The following is a 19,529-nucleotide window of genomic DNA, read 5'->3' on the forward strand; positions in this document are numbered from 1 at the left end:
AAAAATTTCAGTAACAAGCAAGAACATTTACAAATAACAAAGGGACTCATTAGAATATAGCTGAATAATCCTAAAGGGTCTTTAGAGAGAATTGTCAACTTCTATATATTGAATCAAGTGTCTGATTAATACAAACTCTAAGTTGGTGGCATCTTTTCTAAAAAGAGGTAAACCTATAGTACAATATACTCATCAATCTTTATGTATTCTGCCATTTTTTGAAAGTTAATTTAATAACCTGAGTTTTCTATGTCCCAGTGGGACAAGAAGCACTTAAAAGGCAAAAAGTTTGTGCTATCAAAAAATTGTTTTGTATATAATCATTTCATAATACTTCGACTTACATATTTATTTTTTAATTAAGTATGAGTTCTGCAACACACAGCATAGAAGATCAGCACACAACAATTACTTGTATTCATATATAATAGCAATGAGTGTGTGGAAACTGAAATTAAAAATACAGTAACATTTACAATTGCTCCAAAGAAAAAGAAATATGTAGATACGAGTCTAACAAAATATGTATATAAGTCATATGCTGAAAACTACAAAACACTTGTTAATGAAATCAAAGAAGACCTAAATAAATGGAGAGATACTGTGTTCATGGATTGGAATGTGCGCCAAATTAAATCTGTCAATTGTCCCCAAATTGGTCTATAGGTTTAATGCAATTTCTAGCTAAATTCCAGTAAGATATTTTGTAGGCATAGACAAGTTTATTCTAAAGTTTATGTGGAAAGGTACAAGACCTAGAGTAGCTAAAATAACCCTAAAAAAGAGGAATAAAGTGGGAGGACCCACTCTATTTGAAATTCAGGCCTACCATATGTCTACAATAATCAAGACTGCATGATACTGGTGGAGGCATAGACACATAGATCAATGGGACCGAATAGAGAAGCCAGAAATAGATTCACACAATATGCCCAACCAACGTTTGACCAAGGTATAAAAGCAATTCAATGAAAGATAGCTTTTTCAACAGATGATACTGGAGCAATTGGACAAAAAAGATAGGCAAACTATGAACATCAACCTAAACCTCATACCTTTTATAAAAATTGACTCAAAATATATCATAATCAAATGTAAAACTTAAGACTATAACACTTTTCAAACAAAAATATAGAAGAAAATATTCAGGATCTAGAGCTAGGTAAAGATTCTTAAACTTAATGCCAAAACATGATTTATATGACAGAAATTCAATACATTGGACCTAAAACATTAAAAACTTTTGTTCTGTGGAAGTTCAAGGGAAGAGGATGAAAAGAAAAGCTACAGACTGGGATAAAATATTTGTGAATAAGATATACAGGTGTCAAATAAACAATGAAAAGATGGTGGATATCATTAGGTATTAGGGAAATGCAAGTTAAAACCACAATGAGATATCACTATATACCTACCAGAATGGCTAAAATAAAAAATAATGACAACAAAAAATGCTGGCAAGAATGCAGAGAAACTGGATCTCTCACACATTTCTGGTGGGAATATAAAATAGTACAGTTGCTCTAAAAACAGTATGATAGTCCTTGCAAAACTAAACATGCATTTACCATACAACCCAGGAACTATATTGTTGGGTATGTATCCCAGAGAAATGAAAACTTATGTTTATGCAAATACCTGTAGACAATGTTCACAGCAGTAGTAACCAAAATCTAGAATCAACCCTCCAATAGATGAATGGTTTAAACAAATTGTGATATATTCCTACCGTGGAATATCACTCAGCAATGAAAAGGAACAAACTATTGATACTAGGAACAACCTGAATGGGTCTCCAGAGAATTATATCAGGGCGGTGAGAGAAGAGAGAAGAGACAATCTCAAAAGGTTACATACCATATGATTCCATGTAACATTCTTAAATGACAAAATTATAGAGATGTAGAACAATTTAGTTGAGTAGTTGACAGGGAGTAGGGAGCGGAGGAAGGGAAAAGATGGGTGTGACTATTAAAGTGCAATAGAGGGTATCTTTGTGGTAATGGCACTGTTCTATATTTTTACTGTGGTGGTGGTCACATGAATGTACACATGTGATAAAATTGCATAGAATTATATACATAGGCAAATGACTGGATATAAAACTGGTGAAATCAGAGTAAGATAAATGGATTGTATCAATGTCAGTGTCCTGGTTGTGTACCATATTTATGAATGATGTTATCATTGGGGAAAACTGGGTGAAGAATATTTGAGATCTCTTTGAATTATTTCTTACAACTGCATGTAAATCTACCATTATCTTAAAATAAAACTTTTTAAAAAATGAGTATGATATTATGCTCTCATCCCTATTTAATAAGTAGAGAAAATAAGGCATGAAGGTAATCATCACTTAAGTTTCTATAAGACCTGGTAGGATTCTAGATTAGGACCCACCCAAATGGGAGTTCCCAATTCAGAAATCAAGATTGGAACTAATACAAAATACCAGGATGACTAACATTTACACTAATGGAAAGCCTTTCAGAGAATTCCAGCAGCCCCATATACAGTTGCCTGCAACTGCATAAGAGATCCTAAGCAAGTTCAATAGAACCAATTGAGAATAACTGCTTGCTTTAAGCCACTAGGTTTTGGGATGGTTTGTTATGCAGTAATTAGAATTCTACACCAAACAAGGGGAGTGAGTGGTTGTAGCCAAACAGACGAACTTTTAAATCCCAGTGAGTCTATTTATTTTAAATGCCAGAATTTATGTTTGTCTCAGACTATCCCTTGAAACTCATTTTCCAGAATACTCTGTAAGCATGTTGGAAGTAATGATGGGAGTTGGGTAATGCACGCACAAGGGAAATTGAACAACCAGTCCTTGCCCTTGAAGAACTCACAATCTAGTAAGACAAAACATCACTGCATTAAACAGCATGAGAACAGTTGTAAGGCAACAAATCAGCAAATTCAAACCGATATACTACAGCACAAATTGAATGCATGTGGCAGTGTATGGCTATCCAGGCAGCAGGACGGAGGAAGACATTTTGGGCCCTGAAGGCAACATTGCAGTAAGGGCCCCCTTTCCTTTGTTAACAGTGAAATAAACATCTCCAGCAATGCAGGGGCTAGTTGGATACTATTAATACTTCTGAAAAAGAAAAAGGAGGTAACGTCCAGGGACAATTATTCTTGTTTTAATTTTTCTTTGTTCTCTGTTCCTGATAAGTGTTTTGGTTTTTTTGTTTGTTTGTTTTTTGTTTGTTTGTTTTTTGGCAAGCCACAATTTCTCTGAGCATCAATTTCCTCATCTACGGACTGGAGATAACAACCAGAGAGTAGTGGGTTGAAAGTCAGGGAATCTGGATTGGAATCTCAAATTTGTCATTTACTAGCTGTGTGACCTGAGATACATCATCCTCTTCCCCCAATTTAGTTTCCTCTTCTGTGAAATGATGAGGTTAAGCTGAATGGTTCAGAAGTTCCCCACCAACTCTAACACTTGAGACCTCAGGTAGTTCGGTTGGTTTTGAGAGTTTAAAAAGTAATGTTGATGTATGTGAAAACACTCCGTAAGCCATAAAGTACTATACAGATATTAGGAATATCAATATTTATCTAGTTCATCTAGAAAAAAGCCCTGCGTTTCTTCTCCAAATTTAGGGGCTTAAAATATTGTCTGTCAAGGCAGCACTTTCCTGGACCTTAGAAGTTTCTGACAATTCTTTGCAACTATCACTTGTTGAATAAACACAAATTTGGAGTAGGCAGGCCCACCAAGGCATCAGCAGTGCTACTGTGATTTCAAAGTTGAGCTCTTGGCCCAACTTAGAAGCTTAGGGACTTACCAAAAAAAATAGTGGGTATGGTGGGTGGCACCATGTTTTCTTCAAGACACTTAACAGTTAGAAGATCCCCTTTCCATGAGGCTTGGGAGCCCAGTTGGTAAGAGAAAGCAGATTTCTAATCCCTGACCCTACACACACCCATCTCCACTCCGCCTTTAAGGACACCAAACCAAAGCTTTGTCACTCTACTAGCCACAATGTGGATCTGGGAAACCCCCTGAAATGATAAGCAGCATGCTAGGGCATGATTTGCGAGGCCAGTTCATTCTGAGTCCAGGACACCAGCTCAGGACCAGACCAGGTGAACACCTCGGAAAGGCCTTGGTGCCAGAGGAGAGCGGGTGTGGGCTTCCAGGCAGGGGAGTCTGAGGGTAGTCGGTATCTTCAGGGCGTGCGCGAGTGGTGGGGAGCTCCTGGGTGCATCCAGTGCAGAGTGGGAGGAGGGACCGGAGGAGCTGTGCGGTCCCTTTAAGACCCCAACGCTCTCCTAGCCAAAGGAGGGGGGGCTGCAGTGGGGGCGGTGTGTGATGGGAAAGTAGCCGGCTGAGTCTCACACTTTCTAACGATTTTTAAACTTTCGGGCCGGGGGAGCAGAAATAAAGCCATTGTGCCGAGGCGGAGAAAGGGTGCGTGCTTGCAGCGGCTGCGTGCTTGCGGACTTCCCGCCAGCGCCGAGTGGCCGGCTTCTCGGGCCAAGTGGGGAGCGGGCGGGCGGGCAGGTGGCCCCGGGCCGCGGCGCCCGCGCCTTGGCTCTGCCCCCGGGAGCCAAGCAAGCCGCTGCTCCCTCGTGGTGTGAGGGCGGTGATGTTTTTCCTCCCACCCACTTTTGAGTTCCTCCTCCCCCCTCGCGCGCACTCTAGCTCTCGCCACAACCTGCGAGCCCCAGACCTCGGACGAGAGCGCCCCGGGGAACTCGGAGCGCGTGCACGCGTGGCAGACGGAGGAGGCCAGTGCCCAGGTTAGTGAGCAGTGCCCGGCGCCCGCTTCCCTCACCTCCTTTTCCAGCCTTTGCACAGGTGGGTTGCCTTCTCTTAGCCGGAGCCGTCCCTGGAAGTTTCCCCAGGGTGCCCCAAATTCCCCTGCCACCCCAGCCGGTTCTATGGTCCAGCAGCTACCAACCTGGATGGAGGTGGGGCCCAAGGCTTCTGACCAAAGCAAGTTGGGGGTCTCTGAATTCGAACTCACAGCTCGTCCCTCCCCACTCGGCCTGCATTTCTCTCTGCTCTGACGCTTTGAGAGGTCACTTGGGTACTCCACCCTGAGCTACCCAAGGGGCTCTGCAGTCCCTTTAATCACTGCCTGTGTTCCTGAGCCTGTTTTCTCATTTTGCTGATGAATATGTGGTAAAGTTAATGTAACAGGGTAGATGGGCGAAAGGCTCCCTATCCTGTGCTCTGGCCATCTGCCTCATTTTTTGGCCCTGACTGCGGGGGTCAGAATTTGAGACACTAGGCTCTGAAAGCAACGTGGTATATTGCCAGAGCATAGGGCCCGGAAAGGCTGCTTTCCAGTCCCTCCCAGCCCTGCCACTAAAGATATTTGAGTTCTCTGTGTCCCCCCAGTGCCCATTTTGAAGGTGAAGTTGTGTGGAATGAAATGAAATGATAGAAAGGTGTTTTGCAAGCCAAATGCGAGGCATTGTTTGGCAGTCATAAGCAGCAATGAAGGCATTTCCTCCAACAAGAGATACCCTGGGTTAAAACTGCCATTTTCAGTGGCAACACACCACCAGTTAACCGAACTTTTCTTGCTGGGTGGTAGAGTGGGGAGAGGATTTCAGCTGATGGACAAGGGCCTGAGACTCCAGTGTCTTTCTTATTGTTTGTCGGAAACAAAATTGCTACCCTAGAGGCTGTCCCACAGATGATAGTCAATGTGAGATTACAAGGTCAGTCAAGCCTCTCGGGAGGATTAAAGAGACACTGTGGGGCGTGAAGAACTGGCTGACATGTGTTCATCCCTTATCCTTCCTGTGGGTATGTCTCTTTGCTTCTGTTCTACCCAGGAGACCTGTTCTGAAAGTGGGCTCCTGACACTTGATGGCCCCGATTGCCTTGCAGTCACAGCTGGGCAAGGAGCAGTTGGTCCCTTTGCTTAACGCAAATGAACAATGTGAATGCTTGTTTCATGGAAGCACCTTAATAAATACCTTTCTTTTGGTACTTGATACATTTCTTTCTCTTGTAAAACACAGGAATTCTCCCATCCCACCTCTGCTACCAGTGTTAGTTGCAGGGTTTTGGTTTTTTTGTTGTTGTTGCTTTCTTGTTGGGTCCTGGATCCCCTGAAACATGTCAATGGCTATATGTCTAAGTAACCTGTAAAAGAGCCAGTGCGAGTTCAATGGCACAACAGCCTGTGTGAAGCAGACAGAGAGTTAATGCAGAAATAACTCCAGTTAACTGGGTCAAAGTATAATTTGAAAAATTAAGGACAGTTTGGCTCTTTGCAAGAATAAGAGTCGGCTAAGTTTGCTGAGCAGTGCTTGCTTCTGTTTACTGCTGCAGTCCCAACACATGTTTTGAACCACCCCCTTCCCCAAAAGAAAAAGCTGAAGAGATAAAGAGAAATTGAACAGTGAGGAGATCTGGGGAGGGAACTCTTCTTGGTTCATATTTCTGCACAGAATACAAAGGCAGGACTTCAGGATCTTTTAAATCAAAAGTGAATATTTATAAAGCGATTCAAAAGTGAATATTTATAAAGCGATTCATTTTCTGATGTTCTCCATCACAGCCTGGGAGGCCACACAGATGACAGGAACACCAAAAGAGATTAATTGCTCTCTAGTTAGCAACTTTTTTATTTGCTTATAATATTAGTTGGGACCTAAGGAAGGCAAAAAAATCTATGAGCTGTTTTCTTGCCAACTTGAGTTAGGAAGCAATGCTACTGTTCACCGAATCGCCGAACCATTGTACAGGAAAAGCAGCCCTGTTGATTCTTGCATGGGGAGACCCTAAAACCGTGGTTTCAGAAACACCCACTGAAATCCATATATGAATGTCATAAATTGGATTTCAGTGGTTAAAAATCTTTCTCTTTCGGAGGCTTGGGGAATAAACTTATTAGAGTAGGCTCAGGAAGAACCTCACTGAGGTGGGTAGCTGTGTTAAATTGTTAATGAAAATGTTTTGTTTCAAAGAAACGTGGTAGCCCTCAAGGGACAGTGACATTCTGAGTGATTGAAAGTGGGCCACAAACTCACAGAGGGGACCAAGACATCAGAACTCAGGACTTTGGATGGGTAGGAACATGTCCTAAGAGAATTTGGTTCTTTAAGGAGCAGGGAGGAGGTAAAGAAAGAAGGCAGACAGTGCTGCAAATTTTGCCTGATAGCACAAATTACTCTCAGTGCTTCCTTGGTTATGCATTCATAATTTGAAACCGTGGATTTTGAATGACCCAGGCAACTTCATAGCATTTAAATAGGAGCTGTGCATCTACTTCAGAGCCCAAACATATTCAGCTCTCCAAAATGATCGTTTTGCATTCCTTCAAGTTCTTTATGTGCAATATTTAGTTTGGACTCTCTAGAAAGATCAATGAGTTCATTTCCCATTCAGATTGAATCTGGTGTTTTTAGAACATTTCAATATTTTCAGATCACCCATTGGAAGAATTTTGCAAACTCTAAAGTCTGTGGAAATGACCCATGACTCTATAGATATGAGCTACTGCAAACTTTCTGTGTTCCAAGGTTCAAAAGGTTTAAGATTTCTACTCCTTATACTGGGAATGCCAATCTCATGTTTTGAAGAACTGTAGTTGTTTTAGTGGTTTTTTGCATGGTGGTGCAAGGTAAACAAATTATCTATTTAATTTGCCCAATTTCCCCCAAAAATGGCCCATTTGAAATCTCCATTTTACAATGGACTTCATGGGGGAGGAATATGTCTGAAACATTTTAAGCAATAAAACTTTTCAGGTGTTTAATTGCATCCATTTGCTAATTACATCTATCTTTTCCAACATTAGCTGCCAAACCAAAGATCCTTGTAGATCTCATAGAGGACAGACAAGAAACTGATCAATTTGTACTTCATTCCTAAAGGATTAATGGTAAAAATAGTCTTGAAGCTAAGATTAGTTAACTTTCATTTCAGAAATTGCTTGGTCTCATGCCTGTTACTTTTACCTTGTTTGCTAAAATAACCGCTTTTGCAAACTAAAGTTTCCCTTTTCTCCCAAAAAAATTTCTTGAGAAATCAACTTTAATTCCCTTAGAAAGGAAGATTTCAAAATTTATTTTCATTTTCCTATGACTTGCCTGTAAGGACTTAGCCTCAGCTTTGGATAGGAATGCACCCTCTTTCACTTGAATTTTCGCCCACAAGCTTTGCAAGACAGGAGAGGCAAGTCCTTTATCTTGTGCAGGCAAACAATACTTACACTTATGTAAATTCTCTGGCATTATTTTTTCTAGCAGGTTAGAAGCCTGAGCATCAGTGACCTCTATCAGTTCCAGATCTGTGTTAAGTCTTTTTTCTGCTTTCTTCCCAACAGCTTGAAGGTTCTGTCACCTTTTGCAGTGGCCCAAATGAGTAACAAGTGGAAAATGGGAGGCATGAAATACGTCTTTTCCTTGTTGTTCTTTCTTTTCCTAGAAGGAGGCAAAACAGAGCAAGTAAAACGTAAGTGTCTTGCATTTGGAAAATAATACACTTTTTATAATGTCTTTGAAAATGTGGCTATAATCTGTAGCAATTGTGATTTAGCCCAAATGTGGCCGTGCCATTATTCTAAGAGAAGAAAGTGAATGTTACTGGTTTATGCATGAATTGATAAAAGAATGAGAGCTTTGAATCAGGCCAACTAAATTTGGGGCTGTTTTTCTGATTATCATGTAGTCTTTGTCTCATAGAACATATGACACATTAGCTTATTTTCTCTTTCCTGTTGTAAACTATACAAATCTCATTACATTTTACGTAACTCTAGAAATATCTGACAGATGAGCTGGAATTTTCCCAAATTTCAGACTCTTCAGCAAAGGCTTTCAGTTTATGAAAAATAATGACACAGAAAAGAAAAAAAGAAAAAGAAAAAGAAAAGCAGTCTCTGCCTATTCCCTTATGCTGAAAAATGAGGAAGGACGAAACCTTCCTATGAACTGGGCTCAGATGAAAAATCCTTTGAGGAAATTGAGATTCCAGGGACCGTTAGCAAATTGGATGCCATTTATTGAAAATAACATCCCTGCAAAGCCAGGGAATATTTCTAGAAAGTCAGCGATCCGTGTAATGGGCTAACACATTGGAGAAAGCTGAGAGTGGCAGGAAGTGGGGGCGGGGGGATAATTAACCCTCCTTGCTGCCACGTTTAGGAGATTTGTCAGTAACCGTCGACATCTCCGTTCTTGCTGCCTTTGCACAGTGTGGGTCTTACCTTCTTTGGGCCACTTGCAGCCACCTCTGAGGTAGATACTTGCTCTAAATTTGAAGGAAAAGCCTAAGCTCTAGTTCTCCTTTTTGACAGCATCAAAAGAAGCACAAAGTGGAATTGGTCCAAGAGGGGCATTCTCTGCTCCACTGAACTTATTCATGAGAAGGAGCTGTGAAAATATTCATGGTAGGAACTGAAGCAGCATCTGAAGCCCATCACTTAAACCTTTATCTCTTTTATCACATAAGTTAAATAGATCAGGCAGAAGGCTTTCTGACAAGGAGAACAGTGCCAAGCCTATTCCATCCTTAAGTGTGTTTCTGTCCCACTACAATTTTCATAGTAAATGTCGTCTTCTTCCTGGGAGAAGTAGTGTTTAATAGTGTTTTTGATTAGGCTTTTGAGCATAAGCGGTCTATGGTGATATCTAGTATGATTGGGACACAAAAGGAAGTGTAGTGGGGCATGATCTCAGCAAGGAAGCTTGGATCAGCCTTTACTCTTGTATCCCTCAAATTGCATCCTTCTTCTACCGCTTGAATATGGTTCATCTCAGAATCCTCCTCTTCTAGAAGCCCTCCTTGATTTAAGTGGATGTGACGGAAGCATCCATGCATTGTCAGCTCAGCTCACAATTAGCTGGGCTTAGGGATGAAAAATTACTCAATAAGTACAATGTACATTATTTGGGTGATAGTTACACTAAAAGTCCAGACTTTATATCCATGTAACAATATATCCATGTAACAAAACTGCACTTGTACCCCTTAAATTTATACAAAATAATCTTCCTGTCTTAGAGAGAAACTTCCCTTATAGCCTGTTAATGATGACCTCATGGGGAAAGCTTGTAACTCTCAGAAGACCATCTCTTATGGAAAGCCTTTCATATTTATGAAGAATTGAATAATATTGTCCATGAAACTTAGACAAAGAAAGATGTGACTTAAAAAAAATTACAAACCCAAATCTACTACTTTCTAATATTTCCTTGTGCAGATGAATTTGTTCCAAGCCCTTTTGATATTCAATTGGTGCCAAATTGATTATGTAACAGATGGCCTAGGGCACCAGATCTGGTCCAGTGTTTCAGGCTTATTGTCAGATGATGAGGCTAAGGTCATGGTCCTTCCCTTAATGAGCCACTGAGCATCATTATTTGTGTCCACGCCCAAGCTAACTGTTCTGAAGACATGCAAAATCATCTCTGCTAAAGGGAAAACCTCAAAGCATATGTCCTATGTATGTTGCCTTGATATATACATGCACATACACAAACACACACAATATGCATGCACAGAGATTTATATTGCAGCTCTAACAGTGAGAAGTTAGAAGCAGTGGAAATGTCAGTTCATAGATAAATAGTTACAAAAATGATCCGGGTAATGTAATGTAATGCTACCATTAAAAACACTGTTTATTGAAACGTTGGCGGCCCTGAGAAATGCTTGTTAACTTATTTTTAAGTTTCTTAAATTATAAAATTAATGTGTATGCTTATTATGCAAAACAACATGAAAGCATCTGAGCTTCATATGGAACATGTATCCCTAAACTCCCATTCCACTCTCCTGGGATAACCATTATTAGTGGTTTGCTGTGTGTTCTTCCAAACTACTTTCTTTGTTTTATAAAATTATACATACATGTCTGTACAAGTTTTTGTTCTACAAAAATAGGATATTATATACACTTTTCTGTGACTTGCTTTTGCTCAATAATGTATGTAGGACATCCTTCCATGTCAATACATTGCAATATAATAGTGCCGTATTCTTTCTAATGCCTGCATAGTTTGCAGTTGCATAAGTTTGCACTGGGTTGTTTAACTAGTCTATATTTGTAGATACTGAGGTTGTTTCCGGTTTTTGCTATTAAAAGTAAGGCATTTATGAACATCTTTAGGCACTTATTCAAGTATTTGTGAGAAATAGTCGAAGTGCATGTTCAGTTTTAATCTTGATAAGTACTGCCAAATTGCCCTTCATATAAGTTGTATTAATTTATGCTCCCACCATCTATGTATGAAAGTACATTTCTAATTCCTTCACCAAGATTATAATCAATCTTTATATTTTGGGGCCATTTTAATAGGACAAATAATCTGTCAGTTTTTCTTGGTACTTTTCTGTTTCTACAGCATCTTTTCAATTATGTATTAGTTTAATTTTATTTCTTCAGTATATTGTCTATTTTTTAGTTTGGTTGCTTGTGATATTTATTTGTTAAAAACTTATTAACCTTTTATATTTTAAATATTATTTTTGATATGCCACTTGTTTTAATTTTTAAGTTGTATCTTTCCCATATAGAAGTTTTAAAATTTTATGTAGTCAGACCTGTCATTCATTTTCTGTATGGCTTCTGGATTTCTTATTCCTAGGAAGGTCTTTCTCACCCTGTATTTTTATATTTTCTTCTACTGCTGCCATAATTTTATGTTTTACCCATAGTTCTCTATTCCATCTGAAATTTATATTCCCGTATGGTATGCAATGGGGAACTAATTTTTTTTAAATCTCTGGATGGTAGGTTTATGAATGTTATTTTTGCTCACTTTTATGCTTCTGTCTATTCCAAAATTTCCACAATTGGCAAGTTTCACTTTTAAAACAGGAGAAAAGCTCTTTTTAAAGTAAAAGTACATCTTATTTCCCATATTTTTACTGTGCAATTCTAGAGACAAGTTGGTATGGGAGTAGATGAAGAAATAGAGGGGTTTTCTAAAATTAAAAAGGAAAGCAACTGGAAAAACTTCAGAAAATGGGTAAGAGTAGGTATGGGTCATAAACTCTTCATGTCTCTCCTTGTCTGACACCATTTTACCAAAAGAAGGCAAAGTTTTTTATCTTGCAGGGGCTGGTTAGAATATAAGCTTTTAGGTCAAGAATTGTGCTTTGTAGCCTGTTTGCTCTCCTATTTGGGGCATCAGGGTGGAATGACGGGGGATGCCATTATGATCAAAGATGCTCACTCAATTGATTCAGAAATCTGAAGATGTGGAAAAAATGCTTTGTTTGTGGAAAGCTCATCACAAGGAATGGTGAAGGCGGGTGCTGCCACTTGCTGGTAGCTAATTTGCCACAGTTACAATTTCTCTTATAAGAGGCAAGACAGGCTCAGGAAACCCGAAAATACTGATAGTGCGTTGCAATGGATGAATGAGCCATTTGTTGCTTACATAAAAGTTTGTTACTGTTCAGCATCAGCAAGGTTTGAGGTCTTTAGCTGGGAAAAGGTCCTTCTGTATAACTCCATTATGCTCTGTTGTTAAAGTTGTAGTCAATGAGGCCAGGAAACTCTTTTGAAGTTCAAAGGAGCGTAACATTCACAGCATAATATTCATGCAAATATGGGACAAATGGGCTGAAGAGTTTGCCCCTTTGGCAGATCTAACTTAGGTAATGAACTATTGATCAAAGTGAGGTTGAAGAATTGAGTTGTTAAGAATATTCAATTATGTATTTCTAATAGACCAGCCTGTGCCAAGTCTGGCAAAGGTTCTGGAGAGAGAAATTGTTCATGTATTTCATGGAGTCCACTCCTGCTTTACAAGGTGAGTTAACTGGATCTTCAAGGAACCAGATTGTCACTTATTTTTCTCCTCAAGGGAAAAGCTTCCAACATTCAGATTTGGCTAAAACTGGGCCTCTGGACTTCTCAGGAAAGGCAAGCCACCAAAACATTGAAGGGAAGGAAGAAGATACTTAGAAAGTTTGAAACATGTGAAGCCCACTTAGAACTTCTCTGTCTATTGTGAGAGCCAGCCAGGAAGGTATGAGTTTTCCTGCTCCAGATTCTCCCTTGGACATTTGAGGTGATTGTTGAACAAGCAAATGAGTGGTCCTGTTCACATCTTAGAAGTTTAATTAAGTGGAAGTAGAAGAAAGGAATACTTAAAATTAGATAGCTTAATGCTTTTCAAAGTATACTCTTAATTCTTTTTTATTTTGGTGAGGGGGCAGTAGGTTTTGTAATGGAGGCTCTGTAGTTAGCCTAGATCCAATCCCCAGCTCCTTGACTTACTTATGTACCTTGGGAATGTTACCTAACCTCTCCAGCTTTAGTTTTCTTATCAGTACAGTGGGGGAAATAATAGCATAATGAGCACGAGCATTGTCATTTGAAGAAGAAACGAGATTGTGTACACCAAATGCTTTGCATAGTGGCTGACACATAGTAAGTTTTTTGTAAGTGGTTGCTATTAGAGCAACTCTCTTACAAGTCAAAGATATTATCCCCTTAATTTTAAGGTGAGAAACTTGAAACTCAATGAGGTCAAGTGACTTTGTACAAGGACAAGCAGAAAGGCCCAGCCATAGCTAGAACCAAAACCCAGGTCTCCAAATTAAGTGTTCTGTTCTCTATGCCTATCTGCCTCCTGGAATTCTTTGAGAAAGTCAGTTCATTGTCTTGAATAGAAGCCCAGTCCTTTATACATGGCAGCCACTTAATACATAAGAGATGACCCAAGTAAATAAATGAAGATTTTCTAACCCAAATTCCTAAGAGGGGTAGTATACTATTTGGTAATTAAAAGACTGAGACAAGGACTAAAAAAATTTTCAGGAACCTACATTAGCTAAACCAAAGGAAAGTTGTGAGGAAGGTTAAAAGTATGTGCCTCTATGTCTATGCTTCTTATATTTCCCTGACTTCTCAGTAGGATTGGAATGTTTTCATAGTTTAATGGAACGAGGACTATGCTTAAAGTCAAGAGACCTGGTTTCTGGTCAGTCTTCCATTGTTTGTCGTGTGGTATTGGTTGAGTCATTCGTGTTCTTTGAAGTAAAGATTCACTACTTACAAATTGAAAAGAATTCTTGACTTCTGGACTGAAAACTAAAGACTAGTATAGGGGCTGGGGAGATGGAACAAGGGAAACAAAGGCCCTGGTTTTGTGCACTTGGAGCAAACCATATGGATGTTTAATATTGTCACAAGGTAATTGCAAAGAATATTTTATCCATTTAAGATTTGTAGCCTGTCCGCTTCTAGAAAGATTAGATACACATTAGAGATGAAAGAATAGGAGCAAGATAATGTTTTTAAAGATGAAATAAAATAGAGGCCATGTGAAGAAAATAGAAATAATAGATGTTTTTAACATTTGGTTTAGTAGATTATAGTATTTATAATGTAAATTTGGCTTATGCCTCCCAAAAGGATGAAAAGAGAAACTTTGGGTTGGTTGTCAAGAGAAAATTTACAGTTTCATCTACAGGGATTATTCTCACCTCTAACCCACTCAAGCAGTATTGATCATGGGATGTTTGAATAAGGTACATTCTGGGTAACTTTGGTTTCATAGAAAATAGAATTGTCTGTTTGGCATTTCTTTACTGACCCTCTGTAAAGGAAGAAGGCAAATATTGTAATTCAATAAAGGACTTTCTATAAGCGTAAGGAAATGCATTCTAGGTACTTTCCCTTTGAATGATCTAAATTGGAGGATAGAACATGGAAATGTTAAATAGATGTTTAACACGTCTACTAGACTGGATTGTCAACTATCAGATGCCCTAAGCAAGCTTTCTATTAACATGATTTGTTTCTGATTTTAAAATAGATGCTCATTGTTAAACATTCAAAAGGTGCATAAAAGTATAAGGAAAACAAAAATGAGCAGTAATCACAATGTGTATGGATAACCATAGTTAATTGATATATATACTTGTAGTCTTTTTTTCTAAGCTCAGTTATACAAACATATTAGTTTACAAAACTGAAGCACTTTTTAAACAGGATGGATCAGGGTTTGTTTATTTATTTATATAAATTTAGGGGGTACAAGTGCGGTTTTGTTACAAGGATATTTTGCATAGTGGTGAACTCTGAGCTTTCAGTGTAGCCATCACCTGAATTGTGTACATTGTATCCAACAGGTAATTCCTCATTCCCCACACTTCTCCTACCTCCCACCTTTCCACATCTCCAGTGTCTATTTTTTTCCAAAATGTATGTCCATGTATACACATTATTTAGCTTCCACTTGTAAGTGAGAACATGCAGTATTTGGCTTTTTGTTTTTGAGTTGTTTCACTTAAGGTCAATTCACAATGGGAGTCTCTAAAATGCACCTGTAGTGAAGAGATATCCCATGATGTCTGTAAGTGAAAGCTGGGTGGTTTAGATACCAGTTGCAGGACATACATATTTGATTCTATTGTGAAAAGTTCAAGAGCTCAACTTTTATTCTTTACCAAAGGGAACGAAAGTATTCCTGATCAAACAGAAAGTCTCCCTTCACAGAGATTTGCACCGCTACAGTGCTGATAGGAAGAACAATTTGGTTTTTTGAACAGGCATTTTTATTTTTGCCCAAAGTCCTAAGTCATATGACATGGAAGAGATTATATTTGTCTGAAAAAATATTAAGGTCAGATTTCACCAGCTTAGCAGCCTTTCTGTAAAAGGATCTCCTTTTGATGGGTTTGCCCACCTGCTAATAGGAAAGTGAAATAACCACAAAGCAAGTAGTGAGAGGGCCATGCTGTGGGAGGCCCAGGCAGGTGAATCACAAGGTCAGGAGTTCGAGACCAGCCTGGCCAACATGGTGAAACCCCGTCTCTACTAAAAATACAAAAGTAATTAGCTGGGCGGGCGCCTGTAATCTCAGCTACTCGGGAGGTTAAGGCAGGAGAATCACTTGAACCCAGCAGGCGAAGGTTGCAGTGAGCCAAGATTGTGCCTCTGCACTCCAGTGGGTCACAGAGCAAGACTCCATCTCAAACAAAAAAACATAAAATACTCAATATATAATTTTGGGCAGGTGATCCAGCAAGAAGGAAAAAGATAATTAACTTCTGAATGAAGGAAAAAGCTGCATACACAGGATAGAGAATTTTGCTGCTTCATTACTTTCTTTTTCTCTGTTGTCCACAGACTGGAAATGAAGTCTTAAAGTCCTGAGAAAATATGACACAGAGTCTTCAACTCTAGAAATTCAATTGTCAGAGAAATAAGAAACGTTTTCCCCTTAACTACTATATCTTGCCCTTCCTACATTCTACTTCAAGTTTGATAAGTGACAGAAGAGAAGCACTTATGCCTTTATTTTTTCTTCACTCTTCTAGTAGCCTTTTTAAGAAATAAATAATTTAAAAGGAGTTTGTTTACTTGATGTGTCCACTCATATAATGAATAGCAGAGATTCATCTTTTTTTCCACTGACCACGTGTTATAATAGAATAAATATTATTGTAATACTTACATGACAATGTGTCTACAGTAATAGCTCTTATCAAAAACAGTTCTTGGGAATTTTTTCTTGATTTTGGACTGGTGATGAAGTTACTGACCTTTGCCTAATCCTGGGAGCTGGTCAGTAATGGTTGGCAAAACATTGATGGCATAGTGATACGTATCTGTTGTTGTTTACTTTTTTGTCATCATTGTTCCTATTAACAGGGGCCCCTAAAGTAGCAGAGATAGCCACCTCTAATTAGGGCAAGCTGATACATTTGAAAAATAGCTGTGATGTTGCACGTTGAAGGTCCATCTCACATGTTAGTTGGAATTCCTTTGGGACCAAATTTTACTCTCAGACACCATTAGTTAGCAGTAAGTCATGCATCCTCCAGTTTCTATCTCTCTGTTATTGGCAAGTGATCACCTTAATTTTCTTGCACGTATCTCCTGGAAGCTGGCGAGGCATCCTTATTTCAATAAAATGAGCTGATTTGTGCTTTTTGTCCAAGATGATATACTGGAGTTTTATGTATTATTGATTATACTGCATAACTCACTAAATTCTCTCCTGGATAATGTCAACAACTTTTTAAAATTTCAAACTTATAAGCATGTACTGAAATTGACTTTATCATAGTTTCTCAAATTTGGTGATTGTCCAATGTGTTCATGGTGAAATTAGTATAATTGTGCTAACCACTCAGTATTGGACAACCATGCTCAAACATGTCTTAAAAATTATGGTGTTCCAGCACTTTTGGAGGCCAAGGTGGGCAGATCACCTGAGATCGGGCGTGGTGGCAGTCGCCTGTAACCCCATCTACTCGGGAGGCTGAGGCAGGAGAATTGCTTGAACCCAGGAGGCAGAGGTTGCAGTGAGTAAAGATTGTGCTATTGCACTCCAGCCTGGGCAACAAGAGCAAAACTCCATCTCAAAAAAAAAAAAAAAAAATTATGGTGTTTACTTTTTTGATGTGCTATAAAAATATGAGTGTCAGTAATTGCAGAAGCATTGTTTAATAGCACTAATGGCATTACTGTTCAGCTCCTTGTCTGCCTTCAGTTCCTAAATTTTCTCTTTCCAGGAGCTGTAGGTTTCTGTCTGGGTCATAATTAGCCAAATCCCATGTTGCTGAGATAATAAGACCAATACAGTTGATGAAATACCATTATGTTTTCATTTTAGATCAGGTTTCTATCAGCACTTAGTGTTTGAGTAAGATATTTGCATCCTCAAGAAGCATAGTTTGGAAGACACTGGTATGTGGGATAAATGCCACGTGAACAAATGAGGAAAGTGCTGTTAGGTTTAAAGAGAATGAAAAATAACTTTTAGCTGGGGTAATCTTGTCTTCCCATCAAGATTTCAAAGCCCTTAAAAGCATGAGCACTATTTTATGCATTATGTATTGTCACTGATATAAATACAAAAATGCAAAATAGTCTCTGCCAGCTGCACTATTTTATATAGTCTTTGTTGAGTATTACTTGACTTCACTACAAACAACATTGATTTTTAAAAGGTGATCAAAGCTGTATTAAAAAGGTATAGTGGAAAAATAATTTGAGAAAAGGTTAGTAAAGAATATGTGGAAGCTCTTTACTTTCCAAGTTCTAAAAACAGTGACCTGCACCTTACCAACTATGTAGCAGGAGCGGCAGAATTCTGTAAAGGTTATAGTCCTTGGTTCTAAAGCTACAAGATATAGGTTTGAATTATATTTCCATACCTTGATTAGTCATGTCAGCTTGGGCAAGTTACCAAGCCTTTCTGTGCCATTGATTCCTCAGTGGTAAAATGGGGCCAATAATGAGACCTACCTTGTAGGGTTGTTGTAAGAATTTAGTGAATTCAGATATGTACAACCCTTAGAGCAGATCCTGCCTCATAGGAAATGCCCAACAAATATAACTTGTTTTTATTATTGTTATCACCATTCTCATTTGGTTCTATATTTTTCTTGCACTTGGTTCCCTGGCTGCTTTTTACACTTATCATCTACCTCCTAGCCTTTGAGCCAAATTAGGGGCAGAAAATTCAGATGGTTCGGCTTTCAAACTTTGTCTAATAATACTCCTTAGAGGCTGAATTTGGGGAAGGTGTAATCTATTGGCTGAAATCAGTTATTTCGGTTATCTGTGGTTTTCAAGAATAATGGTGAACTCACATATATTGAAGCGATCCATTTAATAGTATCAGTGAAATAATCTATCTTAAAGACTTTTTAGAGAATAGATAGCAACTTGGCTAAAAGTTACATATTAAGAATACCTTCCTCATCACATCAATATATACTGTCCTTTTGGAAGCAGACTTTCCTGCAAGTCAGAATCTTAAACAGTTTGGAAGAGAGTTTTGGAAATGTGGAAATGTGCAAATGCACTTGAAACCCACATTTGTGTAGCTTTTTAGTGCTTGAGTAGTCTTTTCAGTGGTCTTTATCTTTTATTATCCCCTTTCTTCTTTATCAAGTAAGAAAAGGGTAGGTTTTTCAACCATGCAGAACATATAGCTGATAGAAAGACTTATTCAGTTTCATATTTTAAATAGGTAAATATTATGTCAACCTCTGATTGAGCTCATCCAAGCAAGAAAAATAATTCAGAATCAAACGCATAATATACAGGTTATAGCTTACTCTGCAAAATGGATTTAAATCTACAAAGTAACTTTTAGCTTACCTCCATTCAAGTTTTAGTTGCCCCAGACCCATGTAAGTATGAATATTTATGCTAGCCTAGTAATGCCATTTGAAGGAGCCACCTTGTAGGATTTGCTTCCACGTGTATACTCAGATTCTTTCTGAAATGTTGAAGTAAGTTGTATATGTGAAAAGCAAATCACTTAAATGTTTGTCAGTGAGACTACACATTTATTGTACAGAAACAGTAACTCTCATCTCACCGAAATGGTAGAGAAAGATGCCTTATTTAGATGTTAGTCTTGGGAAATTCATAATCATCTCTCGTCAGTTAAATATGCTGGGATTATTAACATATTTAAAATACTTCTTACCATGTCCTTGAATGTTGTGGAGCAGAAGTTTAAAAAGTATTGCTAAGACTTGACTGATAAACACTCAAATTCTGCTTTAAAAGTATGTTCTGTTTTCTTTCAACTAATAAATATTTTGAGCACCTACTTTT

At 38.5% G+C, this 19,529-nt stretch overlaps 1 protein-coding gene across 14 annotated transcripts in view; it reads left to right on the forward strand.

Moving 5' to 3' along the window:
• Positions 1-4,651: 4,651 nt before the first annotated feature.
• Positions 4,652-19,529, forward strand: part of CHRDL1 (chordin like 1) — a 121,587-nt gene continuing 106,709 nt past the window's right edge. For 6 of the 14 annotated variants that reach the window (XM_007992571.3, XM_073013454.1, XM_037989040.2 and 3 more), the window contains exons 1-2: positions 4,652-4,761; positions 8,310-8,437. In XM_007992571.3, coding sequence (XP_007990762.1) covers positions 8,344-8,437 — 94 coding nt within the window. In that variant the 5' untranslated portion in view covers positions 4,652-4,761; positions 8,310-8,343. Of the gene's footprint in view, positions 4,820-8,309; positions 8,438-9,281; positions 9,375-19,529 lie in introns of all 14 variants that reach the window. The other 8 variants (XM_037989035.2, XM_073013453.1, XM_037989036.2 and 5 more) reach the window with 4 other exon arrangements.

This window comes from Chlorocebus sabaeus, chromosome X, assembly GCF_047675955.1.
Source record: "Chlorocebus sabaeus isolate Y175 chromosome X, mChlSab1.0.hap1, whole genome shotgun sequence".
NCBI lineage: Eukaryota > Metazoa > Chordata > Mammalia > Primates > Cercopithecidae > Chlorocebus > Chlorocebus sabaeus.